Genomic DNA, 14,862 nt, shown 5'->3' with positions numbered 1-14,862 from the left:
AGGGAAGGCTTGAACTGTTTTCCCTGGAGCAAAGGAAGCTGAAGGGTGACCTTATAGAAGTCTATAAAATTATGGGGTCATAGATAGGGTAGATAGTCACAGTCCTTTTTTCCCAGGGTAGGGGAGTCTTAAACTAGGGTGGGGCAGAGGTTTAAGGTGAAAAGGGGAAAAAAAATTAAAGGGGACCTGAGAGGCAAGTTTTTCCACATGAAGGGTGGTGGTCACATGGAACAAGTTGCCAGAGGATGTGGTAGAGGCAGGAATTTAAGAAGCAGTTGGACAGATACATGGATAGGGAAGCTTTTAAGGAATATGGGCCAAATGCAGGCAAATGGGATTAACATAGATAAGCATCTTGGTCAGCATGGATGAGTTGGGCCAAAGGACTGTTGTGAGTGAGAAAACAGATTTGATGGGTCTCAAAAGCAAGGACTCTGAACAGAGTCTGGCAGTAAATGATTTTATTTACAAAAGACGAGCATGGGTAAATGGTAACGGGAATAACACACACACACAGTTTATGGCGAGCGTGGGAAAATCGCACTTGGGGTAAAATACACACACACATAACGAACTAGGTACATGCAATCAGGGAAGAACAATATGATACCCGCCACTCCTTGACTCAGTGCAGGCATAGCTCTATGCTACTAGGGACACTAACTAAAACACTCCCAACCCTTTAACAATGCACACCTCACCAACGATCTCTCCAGTGCCGCTCCACAGTACTCGGCCTGGAGTGAAGCAGGGTGGTCCCTCGAAGATGGCAAAAGAGAGCGAGCTGAGCACACGTGGCGCTCTTTATAGTGCTGGAGGGCTGGGGGGGGGGGTGGGGGTCCAGCCCAGGTAATTTACAGGGGGCTAATGGCTTGGTGCCAGCAAGGACTAAACGATTACAAAGGCCAATGGCCCAAGGCCAAGTACAAAGGTACTTAGAGGCCAATGGTCAGGTGTGCGCTGATGGGTGGGGCGGGGCGGGGCCAAACCTTGATTTGTAGTGGTGTGTCTTCCGACCAGCCAGGGGGCAGTGTTGTCATGTGACAGCCATGACCCTCCACAATACAAGGACATGTTTCCATGCTGTAGAATTCTACTAATTTATGAATCTAAACACAAACACCAAAAGAGGCCATTTGGCTCTTCATCACTGTGCTGGCTCTTTAAAATGATCCACATAGCCTCATGTCCTTTCTCTTTCCTCATAGCCCTCCAATTTCTTGCCCCCTTTCTCCCCACCCCCACCAACATGGTTTCCATTGGTCCGTTACTATTAACTCTGTTTCCACAATTCTTTCAAGGATTGCCCTTCATTAACCTGGCACCTCTGCACTAAAGAAACAGTTTAAACAGACTCGTGGAACTGTGGGAAGTTAAAACTTGAATGTGCTGGCTTTAAGAGGGGATTCCCATTTTTTTGCCACATCTCTGGGTTCCCTATGTAAAAAAAAATTCCACTCCCTCACCATGTAGCACCATTATTTACAGGAGGTCTCGGTGCATTGTTGGATTCTATACCCTGACATGAGGCAGCACCTTCAGAGCGAAGTAATCTGGTATAGACAGGTATTTGGGGTTGGCAGTGCAAGGTGACAAGGCCTCCTCTTCCTCCTTGGCTGGAGACTCCCAGTCTCAAGGCAGCCAATAATTCACTCTGTAAAATGTTACATCCACATGCTTCTTCACAAAATCCTCAGGAACATGATAAAATAACTCTACCTCAAACATATGTACATATCCCTCAGTTTTCCTGAATGAGAATGTACTCAGTTGCGATTATGTTGAAAGTTGCACCAGGGAGCCAATGTATTTCCACGATCAGTTCAGAACAGCTCATGCATTGGTTTAATTAAAAGAAAAAAAAAAGGCTCTTACGTCTGCAGTTGGGGAATCCATAGTAACCAATGGCACAACGGGAGCAGTCACGGCCAATCACGTTCGGTCGACAGTTGCACTGCCCTCCAAAGGGGTCACAGGAAGTGCTCATGGCACCCACTTCATGGCACAAACAAGGCAGGGCACCATTATTGTAAAAGGCAGAGAGTGATACCATGGAGTCTTTGCAAAATTTCGAGGTAGTGGAAGGGCTGGGAGAAATACAGAGATTTAGGCAAGGAAAAAAAAATGGACTTGCAAACATCCGCTTTATGAAACAAACCAAGAATTCACCCTTACTGCAAATTTTCATACATTTCAAAACTTATTTTGAGGTGATAAATTACATATTTTTGATAAGACATTAACGGCAGCTATTATTGATGTTACAAACTTAACATAAAACATTCCCACAGATCTTCATGGGTGAAAGTGATGGATTGGATATTGTGGGTTTTAGGACAGAAGTGGGTTGATAGGAGGTAAAGGTAGAGGACAGAGGGGAGAGATCACCTGAGGATTGAAAAAGCAAAATGAAGAGAGGAAATGAGGAGAGCATGCATTTAAGGTGAGAAGGGGTAGGTTCAGAAGAGACGTGAGGGGTACCTCTTTTTTTTTTACTGAGAGAGTGGTGGATACCTGGAATGCGTTGCCTGATAGGGTGGTGGAGGCAAGTTCATTGGGGGCTTTTAAGAGGGGCTTGGATGGGCACATGAATGTGAAGAAAATAGAGGGTTATAGGCATTCTGTAGGTAGGAGGGATTAGCTATGTCGGCACAACATTGTGGGCCATAGGCGTGTTCTGTGCTGTACTGTTCTATGTTCTATGAAATCCAAAGGATTGGGTCAAGATGGTGAAAAGCTCCCTAATCAGCTGAGGAATGCGGTGAGATGGAAGAGCCTCGAGTCAGCACCAAACGACATGGTAGGGAAATTAGTTTGAAGGGAATTGCAGAGGTAGTGTGAAGCATTGCCACCTTGAAAGTTGGTCGCAGACAAGGATTCTCCTTCCGAGTTTGGTTGGATTCTGCAGACTGAACATGGATGCTACAGAGTTTGGAGAGGCTGAGACTGGAGACACCAAAAGAACATTGGAAACATGAATCATGGAATACCTCAAACTGTGGCAGCTTGGTGAGATAGCAGCAAATGTCAGGCAATCAGGATGTGCATCAAGAAGGGTCAACTGCAGGCATGGACCCCTCCTACCATCACCCTGAATATCTATAAACAGGCACTTATGCACTCACACAATCACTTCCTAGTATTAATTTAAATCCCTGCACAACAGTGCGGACACAATAATCATTGATGATAAACAGCTTATGGGCTTTGAAGTGCTGTATTAGATGTAGCACTGAGGACACACACCGTTTGGACTGGTCTCAGTGACCAGATGGGGAAAGTAGCGTAGTGGTTAGTGTTATGCTATTACAGTGCCAGTGACCAGGATTCAATTCCGGCCACTGTCTGTAAGGAGTTTGTACGTTTTCCCCGTGACTGCATGGGTTTCCTCCAAGTGCTCTGGTTTCCTCCCACATTCCAAAGACATACAGGTTAGGAAGTTGTGGGCATGCTATTTGGTGTCAGAAGCATGGCAACACTTGCGGGCTGCCCCCAGAACACTCCACGCAAAAGATATATCTCACTGTGTGTTTCGATGTACATGTGACTAATAAAGATATCTTAATGCCTTTGGGAGGATGGGGACAGTTTCTGAGAGGTAACAGATTTTATTTGTACAGCAGCTGCTCAGAAACATCTCCATGTGCTTCACATGCAGGGAAGTACTTTGAACTGCAAATGACACATTAGAAAGGCAAACACTCTTTATTGAGCACTGCCCTGCAATTATTTATGAGCCAAAGTTTAGGGTATAGAGGAAGAAATTTGGCTTATCACAGAGAATGAGATGAAGTTCTTTCTTTGGTGTTATAAAGTGTGGGAGGACCGTTGGCCAAGGTACATTGAGAAACTTTCCAATTGAGCCTCAGGCTCTTGGGAAATTACTGAAATGGGAGATGCCAATTAACTATTAGCATTCGTACATCAGTCGCTCACCCCAACAACCACACCAGGGTACTTGGCTAGACAAGTACTTGGCAGGGAAGCTGCTTTCTTGTCAGCTATGCAGATGAAGAATTCAATCTATTGAAAACTCACACAGGCTGGTTATTCAGTTATATAGAAATAATCACAAAGATAATTTAGATGATCTGAAGAATCCTCACAGGTACAAAAAACACTTTTGATCATCTGAAAAACTTGTAATAAGAACTTACTTGATGTAGAAACTGTTTGCTCCACAGGTGCTGATGAAATCATAAGACTTGTCCAAAGGTTCTTCCACCAGATAGTTTGAATTGTAGCTAGCTTCTGGCACAATCAAAATGTAGGTCTGGAAAGGTATAAAAGGAGACAAACTGCAGAAGAACCAAACTAATTCCACATGTGCTTATTGGCATATATCATAGAAAAGTAGGGTAGAAATTAGTCCTGGGGTACTTATGTTAAATGCACAATATACTGGCATATGCACATTGTGTATTTTCAAAAATTAGTCCTTTACCAACTTATTACAAGACCGAAGGCCATTTGGCCCATTGGGTCCATGCCAGCTCCCAAAAGAGCAATTCCATCAGTCCCATTCCTCCTCCTCATTTCTCTTCACCTCTGCAACTTAATCTCTCTCACGTGCCCATCAATTCCCTTTGATTCTTACTTTGCAACTTACTTACACTATGGGGTAATTTACAGTAGCCAATGAACCTACTAATACACCCTTTGGATATAGGAAGAAACTGGAGCACCCTGCAGAAATCCATGTGGGCATGGGGAGAATGTGTAAAATTCACACAGACAGCACCGGAGGTCAGGATTGAACCCAGTTCCCTGAGGCACTGTGTCACCCTATTCACTTGAATGGATGCAAATTTCAGAAGCAGAGTACAATTCATGCAATTATATTGCAGATTCAGCACTGGCAATTGAGGCGGAATCTTAACTATAACTCCCATAAAATGACTTGAAATTAGCCCAGGATCAATAAGTGTTGGGTGCTATCTGCTTTACTGTAGTGCCCTGGAGGGCATCAGGACTACTAATGTCACTAGTAACTCGAGATGCTGAAAGTTTCCACTTTAACAAATCAGATGTCACTGTTGAACACTGATCACAGAGAGATCAGGGATTATATGTGCATAATTCATTTAAAATGCAGGGCAGGTTGAGAAAATGATTACAAAAGCATATAGGGTTCTGGACTATAAAATACAAAAGCAAGCAAGTCATGATAAATATTATAATGCATTGGTTTGGCCACTGGAGTACCATGGCCAGTTTTAGGTGCTACACTTTACAAAAGACATAAAGGCTTTAGAAAGGGAATGCAAGAGATTTACCAAAATAATTCCTGGGTGGCGGTGGGGGGGGGGGGGGTACTTTAATTACGTAGGTACACTGGAGAAGCTGAGTTTTGCTCTTTGGAACAGAGGTGGTTATGAGCAGGTCTGAGAGGGATGTTTTAAATGATAAAGGATATAGACACAGTGAGTAGAGAGAAACCATTCCTGTTGGTAGAAGGGATCATAGAGTAAAGGCCACTGGCAAAAGCAGGAAAAGGGAGGATTCTATTTTAATGCTACAAATGGCGAGGTCCTGGCACACACTACCAGAGGTAATGATAGAGACCATTTCCATTGCAGCCTTTAAAGGAAGCTGGATAAGTATCCCAATGGAAAGAATTCGCAAGACTATGGGAAAGGGAAGGGAAATGGGACTAGTTTTTGCATGGAACTGGGAGGAACCCGAGGGGCCAAATGTCCTTCCACACTATAACCATTAGCTTGTTTTGCATGGGAGTCAACAAAAGTAGTGAGGCCAAGATGTTAAGTCAGACCTTCCGAGGATGTGTCAGTGTGTGTCACTGCAGAAAGCTCTAGATCAGAAGATGATCCAAGGCCCCAAGGAATGGAACAGTATAGTGGAGTGGGGAAGTGGTTGTGACAGGTAGGATTTTGCTGGACATTCCAGCAGCATTTGCAATAGGAGGACTTAGTGGGTAAGATCCCAGATCGACTGCTCGGATTTTAGTCTGTGGATATTTGGGCCTCATTTGTTTAGTGTTTTGAGTTCTTGACCTTGCTCCCCAGGAACTCAGATAACCAGAAGATATCAGCCAGTGGGATATACACTCAGAGTGGCTTCAGACATCAATCACTCCTACTCTCAGAAACATCCAGGCTCTGAAGGCGTTTGGAGTTTCAGCAACTGCAGCTGCAAGGTTTGAACTCATGATGTGTTTGGAAGTGTTCAACTTCGGTACTCTAAAATATCTATTGTGGACCTCAGAATAGGATGACTTTATGAGAACCAGCTGTTGTTAGAATGTTTTACTTTCAGCCTTAAGGCCATTTTGTTGCTTACCAGCCACAGAGTCTTGCCATCCGGAATGCGAATGATAATGGACACCTCATTGTCAGTTATGTCCAGAACAATTTTATTTTCACAAAGGATTGAAGTACGACATCCATACCCATGGGGGCAGAAGGAAGCATTGGCATGACCTGGAAGGAAAGAAATACGAGGTGTTGATCAAGTTAACAACGTGTGGGGAAGTAGAGGGTTGGTAGCAGAGTAGCTAAGTCATTGGACTTGAGGTGCAGAGGACTAGAATTATGACTCCAAATCCCTGGTATAGGACTACAGATAGAAATTACAACAGCCCAGATGATTATTCACCAATAGATGAGATCTTTCTTCAACAATATATAAAAAGAGATGAATGCGTAGATACAAGGGAAATGGACACATTTCAAACACTTGATTGTGGACACATTGATTGGTGCATTAATTCTCAAAGCACTCCAACTACTTCTTGCTGACATGTAAATGATCTGCCCAAAGCAGCACACGCCACGAGAAAGTGGACTGGAATAGTGGTTGTATTGCTGGATTGCTGAGGGTGTGTTCAAATCCCACTGTGGTAGCTGAGCATTTTATATTCATTAAATAAACTGGGAATTAAAATCATCAGATCTGTAATGGTGACCACAAAACTTGACTGCTATTGAAAATTTTAATAAAGAAAATCTGCCATCCTTACGGGTATCTGAAATGAAGACACTGGCCGTAACTTCTGAGGTGGTTGGAGATGGGCATTAAAAGCTGACCTTGCCAATGACGCCCCTATCCTATGAATGAATGAAGCCAGACAGCCAAACTGGAGGTGTAGAGTGGACAATGCAGGCTTGGAATTTGTTTTTAATTTGCTTCTAGGATGCAGGTTATCACCATGAAGGGCATATTTGTTGCTTATTTATCACCTGCCTTCAAGTCAGCCACAGTGTGGGTGATATGGGGAAGGCACAAGCATGGTAGGCTCTCTTCCCTCTACTGGCATTTCCATGATCAGGTGGGAACTCTCTGGTGAGGTCTGACTCACCCTCTCGGTGAAGTAACCCGGCATCACAACCACCAGACTGCTGTGAGCCAGAGTGAAAGACATCACATCCTGGAATGAGAGTTGAGAAATACAACATAACTGGGAAAAAAAAATACACTGCAATGTCTCAGACCAACAAATTGGGATCCAAATATACCAAGTAATGTTTCCTGTACGTAGCAGCTTGAGGCCATGATCTTCTTCTATCAAATGTTCTGTCCCAGACTCATTGAGTCCCCTGGGAACCCGACAATGACTGCAGACTCCACAGCCACTTACAGCTGAAAGTCCCCGGCCTCAGACCCTCATCTTTCTGACTGGTTCCTATTCCAGCTCCAAACACAGGCTCCAACCCTTGCAGCAGTCCTCCTCCTCACCTCCCTGGACCCACCCTTCTTGTGGACCCAACACCCAACCCTCTCGTTGTGTCTCAGACCGCAGCACCCATCCTTGGCCTACACTCTCTGACTCTTTCCCCACCAAACCCCTGACCCACCCACAGACCTGGACTGTTAGCTTACCTTGCCAAATCCGCCCTCCGTTAATCAGCACCTCCGCAGCGAAGGTAGGGTGCTCTGGCTGGTAGAAGTGAATCACAAAGATGTAGCGACCCAGAGTCTGAACACGGCCACCAAAGGTGACAACAGTCTGCAAAGGAACAGAGTTACACACTGTCAGGCGAGCCAGGTCTTTAATACCAGAGAGTATTTTAAGGAACAATGTCAGCCAGCCCACAATCCAACACCACCTCTCTACTCTTCAAGAACACTGGAAAGATTTTTGTTTCTTTCCAGAATTAGACTTGTAGATTTATATAGTATGGAAAAAGGCCTTTCAGCCCAACTTGATTATGCTGACCAAATTACCTCCTCCATTACTTTTCTTCTTCAGTCTTTCTCAAAAGAAGTTTATTCCTCACAGGAGAGGACTATTTAAATTTTTAAAAGATCCAAAATACTGATACCCCACCCTCACTTGTGCTACTTTAGTTTAACAATTAGGAGCTGAGTAATCTGCCCAAGTGATTGGTCAGTAACTGAGATATCTCAGGAGGACTATGCCTGAGACTTTAGCAGCCAGTTGCAAGTGACTGTTTCAGGCTGGGTTTAAAAGTGTTCAGGAAACCTAGAAACTTAGCATCTGAAGGGAAGTGTGAATGGCCTGACCCAGCACTGCCAGGACGGATAGAATATTTTTGGCCACCCCAGACATCAAACTTGCTCACTCCATTCCCAAGGTAACCTGCTGGAATTAACCTCACTCAATCTGTAATCTGCTGACATCCCCATAATATCCAGGCCAACGTATGATCTCTTCCCTGAACCAGCCTCTCAATATGGATGTTCACTGTCTAGGAAAGGAAAGGAATAAAAAAATAATTAAAACTGCAGACCACATTCTCTTTGCTGCTGGGTTTTCCGGCTGCTAAGTCTTCCCAACTGACCTCACTATGAATATCAAGGCTGGGATGTAACTAGGAAATGCATACACTACAGCAAAGCCTGACCCTGTCATCAGTGAAGTCCATGTGATTTGCAGCATTGATCCGAACAGCAGTCTGAAGGAATTCTGACCGATTTGTCACTATTATTTAATCAGAAGCAATAATTCCAAGAGTTACACTCAACTTTCCAATACTCAAAACAGATTGCTCAAGTGTGTCATTTAACTAATCCCTCGCTGGCTCAATTGTCATTAGTCAACTACAAGTCAACCTAGTACCACACCACAGTGGATCTATTCACCCAATCACAAGGCTCCTTCTCCTCCTCAATCCTCAGTAACCTGCTGCATTTAACCTCAGCAAATGGATCTGACAACCAGCCGAACCACAGGGATCCTCTGCTCTGATCACCAGTCTGCACCGAGCCCAGCTGACCTCCACTGGGGGGTGGAGGGGGGGGGGGGGGAGCAGCAGAAGAGCTACAATTAAATTTGGTGGCATGGTGCAAGGAAGGGAAATATTGGTCAATTGTGCTGTTGGCAAAAAGCTCTCCAACAACCACAGCTGGGCACTGAGTGCGATGAACATCTGGTCAGGTAGTGCTGCTGCATGCTGATAGATAACTACCAAGCACCAGACTTAGTGCCCATTTGTGTGAGGTGCCAGACAGGAAGCAGACTGCACTGAGGTACATGCCAGCAATGAGTTAACACTCACAAGCTAGAGAGGATGAAAAAACCGATGAGTGAAGAGGAAGTATGCGCGATCTACCTGTGTGCAAACCTCTGTGCTTAATGACACATTAACAGTGTCTCTAATTCAAATTGTAATTTATTAGTGCAATATCCTGGGGACATGATGGAGATGAATGCCTGTTATTTTCTTTCCTGTTCTTTTGATAGGAGGCATGCCCGTGCCAGCCAGGGATTTACTTCCTGCCTAAAAACAGCATATTGCTATGTAGAGGATGAAAGCTTTTAATACGTTGAAATAACTGCCATGAGGCAACAACTGCTGATTAAACAATATTGTACAATGCACGTTTGATTGTATAACTATGTCCTGTGGTGTTTGTAGGTTTCTTTGGCGTTTCTGCAAACTATTATTTCAGTCTGGGCTGAGCTAACAACAGAATGTCCTTTATTGAAAAACCGAATGCAGGAAAAACTCAGTGGGTCAAGCAGCATCGGTGGAAGCAACGTTTCAGGTCAGGACTGATGCAGGGTCTTGACCCAATAGATCGACTTGCACCTTTTGCCTGCACAGATGCTGCTTGACCCGTTGAGTTCTTACAGTGTTTTTGTTCTAGTTGGCTTTGTGCTCAAGTTAAACGATATAGTTGGACTGTGACTTCTTCTGAGTCAACTGAAAGGTTAACAACCTGTCCCAGCTTTCAGGTGGAATTCTGATCCACTGTCGGAGAGCAACACCCAACCATAGGTTTCCATCTTTTTACGCGAGTACCCACGAGCCAATGACGATAAGCAAAGGTAGGTGGCAATTACCTGAGGGAATCGAAGCAAGATTAAGTCAGCTGTCGCCACAATGGTGGGTGGTTGAATGGGAGGCTGCTGTGGTCGATAGGGCCTCTCCACAGGAGGAGCTCTGGGTGGATAAAGGTGCAGTAGAGTCGAAGCAGAGGATACTTCACCTTGCGTCAATGTAATGGACTGAGATGGCTTTTGAAACCTGGACGATGAGCAGGAACCACTAAAGACAAATAACGATAAAACACAATAAAGGATATTGCAATAAAGAAATATAGATGTCAGACTGGAAAAAGGATGTTGCAGTAAAGTATTGAAGCCTGTAGATGTCAGTGGAAAACGAGGAGAGTTAAGACATTAAACAGTCTGGTAAAAGAGGCAGAAATGCTAGGGCTGAAATTTAACATAGTAATGACAAGTTATACATCTTGGTGGGAAGAATAAGAGGCAATAAAAAGAAGATAGGAAAAGAGACTTGAGGACGTTTGCACACAACATATTGAAAGTATTAGGATAAGATGAGAAGGCTGTTAAGTCCCTTAATTTTTATCTTATTTTACACAAGCAAAGCCATCTACCTAATTGGTTATGACTGCAAACTGAGAGTAATATAGACAAAATCAAGTGGCTTTAAGAAGGTCCTAAATAATCCAGTTTATATCAGAATCCACTGGTGGTGCTTCAAATTCACCCATTAACAGGAATGACAATATCCAAGTCATTCTATGCATGATCATAAATAACACAGCATATAAAATGAAAGTGTACATGCTAACAAGCTGTGATCTTAGTACAAACCCATCAAATCCCAGCTTGCAAATAGCCCTTCATTCTTCTCCAGTTCTCATTGGTTAGTTTTACTTTAAATGTTATTGATTTAAGGCTACTTCTACGACCTACCTATAGCAGCAGCTACATTTAATGTTCATTCAGTAATTAGTAATCAAGATATCAGCTAAACGTTTAGCACAACGGACGAAAGATGAATTACTATGTCCCAAGATTTTACTGTGGAAAAAAACTGCAGGAGATCGAAGAATGACCCATAGAAAATATGGTTTATGCCCTAGAGACACAAGAGACTGTGGATGCTGGAATCTGGAGCATCAAAAGCCTGCTGAGTTCCTCCAGCAGATTGTTTGTGGTTTACATCCTACTTGTTCCCTGTTTGCCCTAAAGAAGATGACCTAAGTTTGTGCGGTGCTGAGGATTTTTTGCAATAGAGAAATTAAATGATGAGCTTTGCCAATAACTGGAAACATATCCATCTATATCCATGCTGTACTTTTCTTTGGATTGGTGAATGCTGACAATGTCTGTTGAATTTTCCATAACTTATTTTAGTAAATGTTTTAACATTTCAGGAAAATATTGAGTCATGCAAAGTTACATCAGCAAAGAATAACTCTGACATTGTCTGATTTATTTTGGATTCAAAAATCTAATGTAATTTCTGTTATTCTGCAGGCAACAGATAATAGCCTGAAGAGACTGAATAACCACGCAGTATCACTTAGAAAAACAGGAAAAACATACAAAGCAGCCCACGTCACCTGTCTGGTTCAAATGTTCCATGAGTGCTGATGCAATATACGCTTGGCAGTACATATTCCATGGTGAATTGTTCATGGGGTATGAGATACACCTTGTGCTGCAACAAATAACATAAATCAGCAACTGCACTGTCCTTGGTCTTGTTCTAGTTAAAAGTTACAAATTACAGGGCTCAGTTCTGAACCACATCAGTTTCAGTTATCTCAGAGCAGCAGTGTCAGCAGCCCATGGTCTCTAGAGTTGCTGTGATGATCACGGACTTCTGCTGTCACTAAACGCAACCAAGAGAACATACAATACATTTTCTTAACAATGCTTAGTTTGACAATTAAAGCAAAGGTATAATTATGCTAAACACCAGATTACATGGGTCATGGTCCAAATAGAGGTCTTGAGTCTAAACTCTAGTGTTATATTTGATAGCAAATATCAATAATTCTTGGCACTGAACTAGCTTTTCCCCCATTATTTTTCTGAACACCACAATCCCAGACGAAATATTGTTCCACAGGCACTTTGCACTCAGTGGTGCCTCACACACAGTTATAAGACTTTTACATGGACCTCTTATACAATAAAGATGAACTCTTAACCTCTCAATCTACCTTGTCATAGCCTTTGCACCTTATTTTACAACCTGCACTGCACTTTCTCTGTAACTTTAACACTATATTCTGCATTCTGTTATTTTTCTGTTTGTTCTACCTCAATGTACTTATGTATGGAATGATCTGTGTGGATGGCATGCAAACAAAAGCTTCTCACTGTATCTCAGTACATGTGTCAATAATAAACCAAACACCAATTACCACATGTATGAGTTCAAAACATTCAGTCATGTGTATCCAGGATATAAAAGCCATATCAGATTCAGCTGACCCACATGCCTTCATGAGTTTATAGGCTCTGTAGAAGGGGTCACAAGAGTTAATAAATTGGAACGGTATTCCATTGTTTGCAATGCACCCTACTATTGTTCAAGAAATGACACCATCATTTTTTACTTATCAGGATTACTACCTTTAGTAAACAAGTATTTTTATCCCAGATTTAATAACTTAATTACCAATTTGTTTACACAAGAATCTAAGAAAATAGGAGCACGAGTAGGCTACAAGGCCCCTCAAGCCTGTTCTGCTGCTCAGTATAACCCTGGCTGATCTGCCATGGGCCTCATCTCCTCTTTTGTGTCAGTTCTATATTGTCCAAAATTCCTCAATCTTTCAAAAAAAATTAGCTACCTCCTCTAACGATCTAATGTCCTCTAAAGATCCAGCCTCCAAAACTCTCTGGGGTAGAGAATTCCAGAAATTCACCACCCTTTGCCAGAAGAAATTCCTGAGCACCTTAGTTTTAAATGACTGCCTCCTTGTAACTGTATTCCCTTGTTCAAGACTCTCCCACTGGTGGAAACATCTCAATCTTACCCTTTCAAGCCCCCTTAGGATCTTCTATGCTTCAATAAAATCAGACCTCATTTTTCTAAACTCCAAAGTTTACGCACTTGAAACAAAATTTCCCAACTCCAGTGGTGGGATTTGATCTCTCATCGCTGGAGGTCCCTGGACCATCCCTGGATGAGAGGTCAAGTGTGTGTGACTCCAGTGTGCAACTCTCTTGCTGCAGTTCTCCTTAATTGGTTTGGAGAGAGCTTTTGCAAAGCGATTTACAGATAAGCATGAAAGGGAGAAACAACTGGTAATTTTAAGTCCATTAGCTATCTCTTACCAGTAGAACATTGGCTGAGTCTGCCACAATCTGTAGTTCAACTCTAGTTGTTAATTCATACACAGCGACACGATTCAAAGAATCAATTGCAACTCCATGGCAGAGAAAACTGGAATTAAAAACAGACTCTGAATTGTTAGCAAATGACAAAAGAAAGCTAGCTCAAACAGGGTGTGTTCCATGTTAGGACTGGAGTACATCACAAGTCACAGCAATTAATGCATCTTTCCATTAGTTCAGTTCACTATTGTTCAGAATTCAGTTCGATAAGATAAGATTTCTTCATTAGTCACATGTACATGGAAATACAAAGTGAAATGCATCTTTTGCGTAGAGTGTTCTGGGGGCAGCCCGCAAGTGTTGCCACGCCTCCGTAGCATGCCCACAACTTCCTAACCCATACGTCTTTGGAATGTGGGAGGAAACCGGAGCACCCGGAGGAAACCCACGCAGACACGGAGAGAACATACAAACTCCTTACAGACAGCGGCCGGAATTGAACCTGAGTTGCTGGCGCTGTAATAGCATTACGCTAACTGCTACACTACCGTGCCTTGCTTACCAACATAGAAGCACTTTCCAGTTCTTTTGCCTATCTAACATGCCACGTACAGGTGACAGATTGGATAAGCCAATGTCACTGTATAACTGTTAGAAACCTAGGGTCTGACTTGCCATTTTCTTTTTTCTCATTAGGGGTGATCTGCAGATAGCTGTGCTTTGAGGTGTCAATGATATGGAAATCAGAACCACAGATTCAACTCCCTCTTCTCTGTGATTTGCTCAGGGGCTCTTACAACTTGAACCCACACTATTACTCCTCAAGGCTTTGCTTTCATAAGGAACCACCATTTCCATAGCACTTTTCATCACTTCAGCTGCATAACTGCAGCATGCAACGAGAGAACCAGAAAATGCAGCAACATTGGCACCTTTTATGTTTCTAACATAGTAAACGGTTTCAAACGCATTTCACAGAAGAGAGATCAAACATAAATCCTGGCGCCAAGCCACAAAGAAATACTTGGACAAAAGGATGTAGGTTTTTAGGGACATCCTTAAAGAGGAAGGAGAAGTAGAGAACCAGAGGAGTTTTGAGAACTAATTCCAGATTTGGGCAGCTGAAGGTTTAGCTTCCAGAGGTGGAACAATTACATTCTGCCATGCACAAGAGTCGAGAATTGGAGGAACACAGATAACGCTAACAGAGTTAGAGAGGGATGAGACCAAGAAGTTGTGTGAAGACAAGAATGAAGAATTTAAAATTGAACCTTTTGTTAACCAGGAATTATTGTAGTCAGCAAGCAAAGAGGTGATGGGTGAAAGGGACT

The 14,862-nt window shown here is 42.9% G+C and overlaps 1 protein-coding gene across 1 annotated transcript in view; it reads right to left on the bottom strand.

The window, feature by feature from the left end:
- The window catches only part of lama5 (laminin, alpha 5), a 225,779-nt gene that overhangs the window by 67,015 nt on the left and 143,902 nt on the right, over positions 1 to 14,862 (bottom strand). The window contains exons 28-34 of the mRNA XM_052031153.1: positions 13,532 to 13,640; positions 11,803 to 11,900; positions 10,268 to 10,472; positions 7,840 to 7,966; positions 6,301 to 6,440; positions 4,158 to 4,273; positions 1,876 to 2,087 (exon numbers count right to left, since the gene is read on the bottom strand). Of these exons, the coding sequence (XP_051887113.1) occupies positions 1,876 to 2,087; positions 4,158 to 4,273; positions 6,301 to 6,440; positions 7,840 to 7,966; positions 10,268 to 10,472; positions 11,803 to 11,900; positions 13,532 to 13,640 (1,007 nt within the window). The remainder of the gene's footprint in view (positions 1 to 1,875; positions 2,088 to 4,157; positions 4,274 to 6,300; positions 6,441 to 7,839; positions 7,967 to 10,267; positions 10,473 to 11,802; positions 11,901 to 13,531; positions 13,641 to 14,862) is intronic.

Source organism: Pristis pectinata, chromosome 16 (assembly GCF_009764475.1).
Source record: "Pristis pectinata isolate sPriPec2 chromosome 16, sPriPec2.1.pri, whole genome shotgun sequence".
NCBI lineage: Eukaryota > Metazoa > Chordata > Chondrichthyes > Rhinopristiformes > Pristidae > Pristis > Pristis pectinata.
This window is presented reverse-complemented; position numbering and strand designations above follow the sequence as displayed.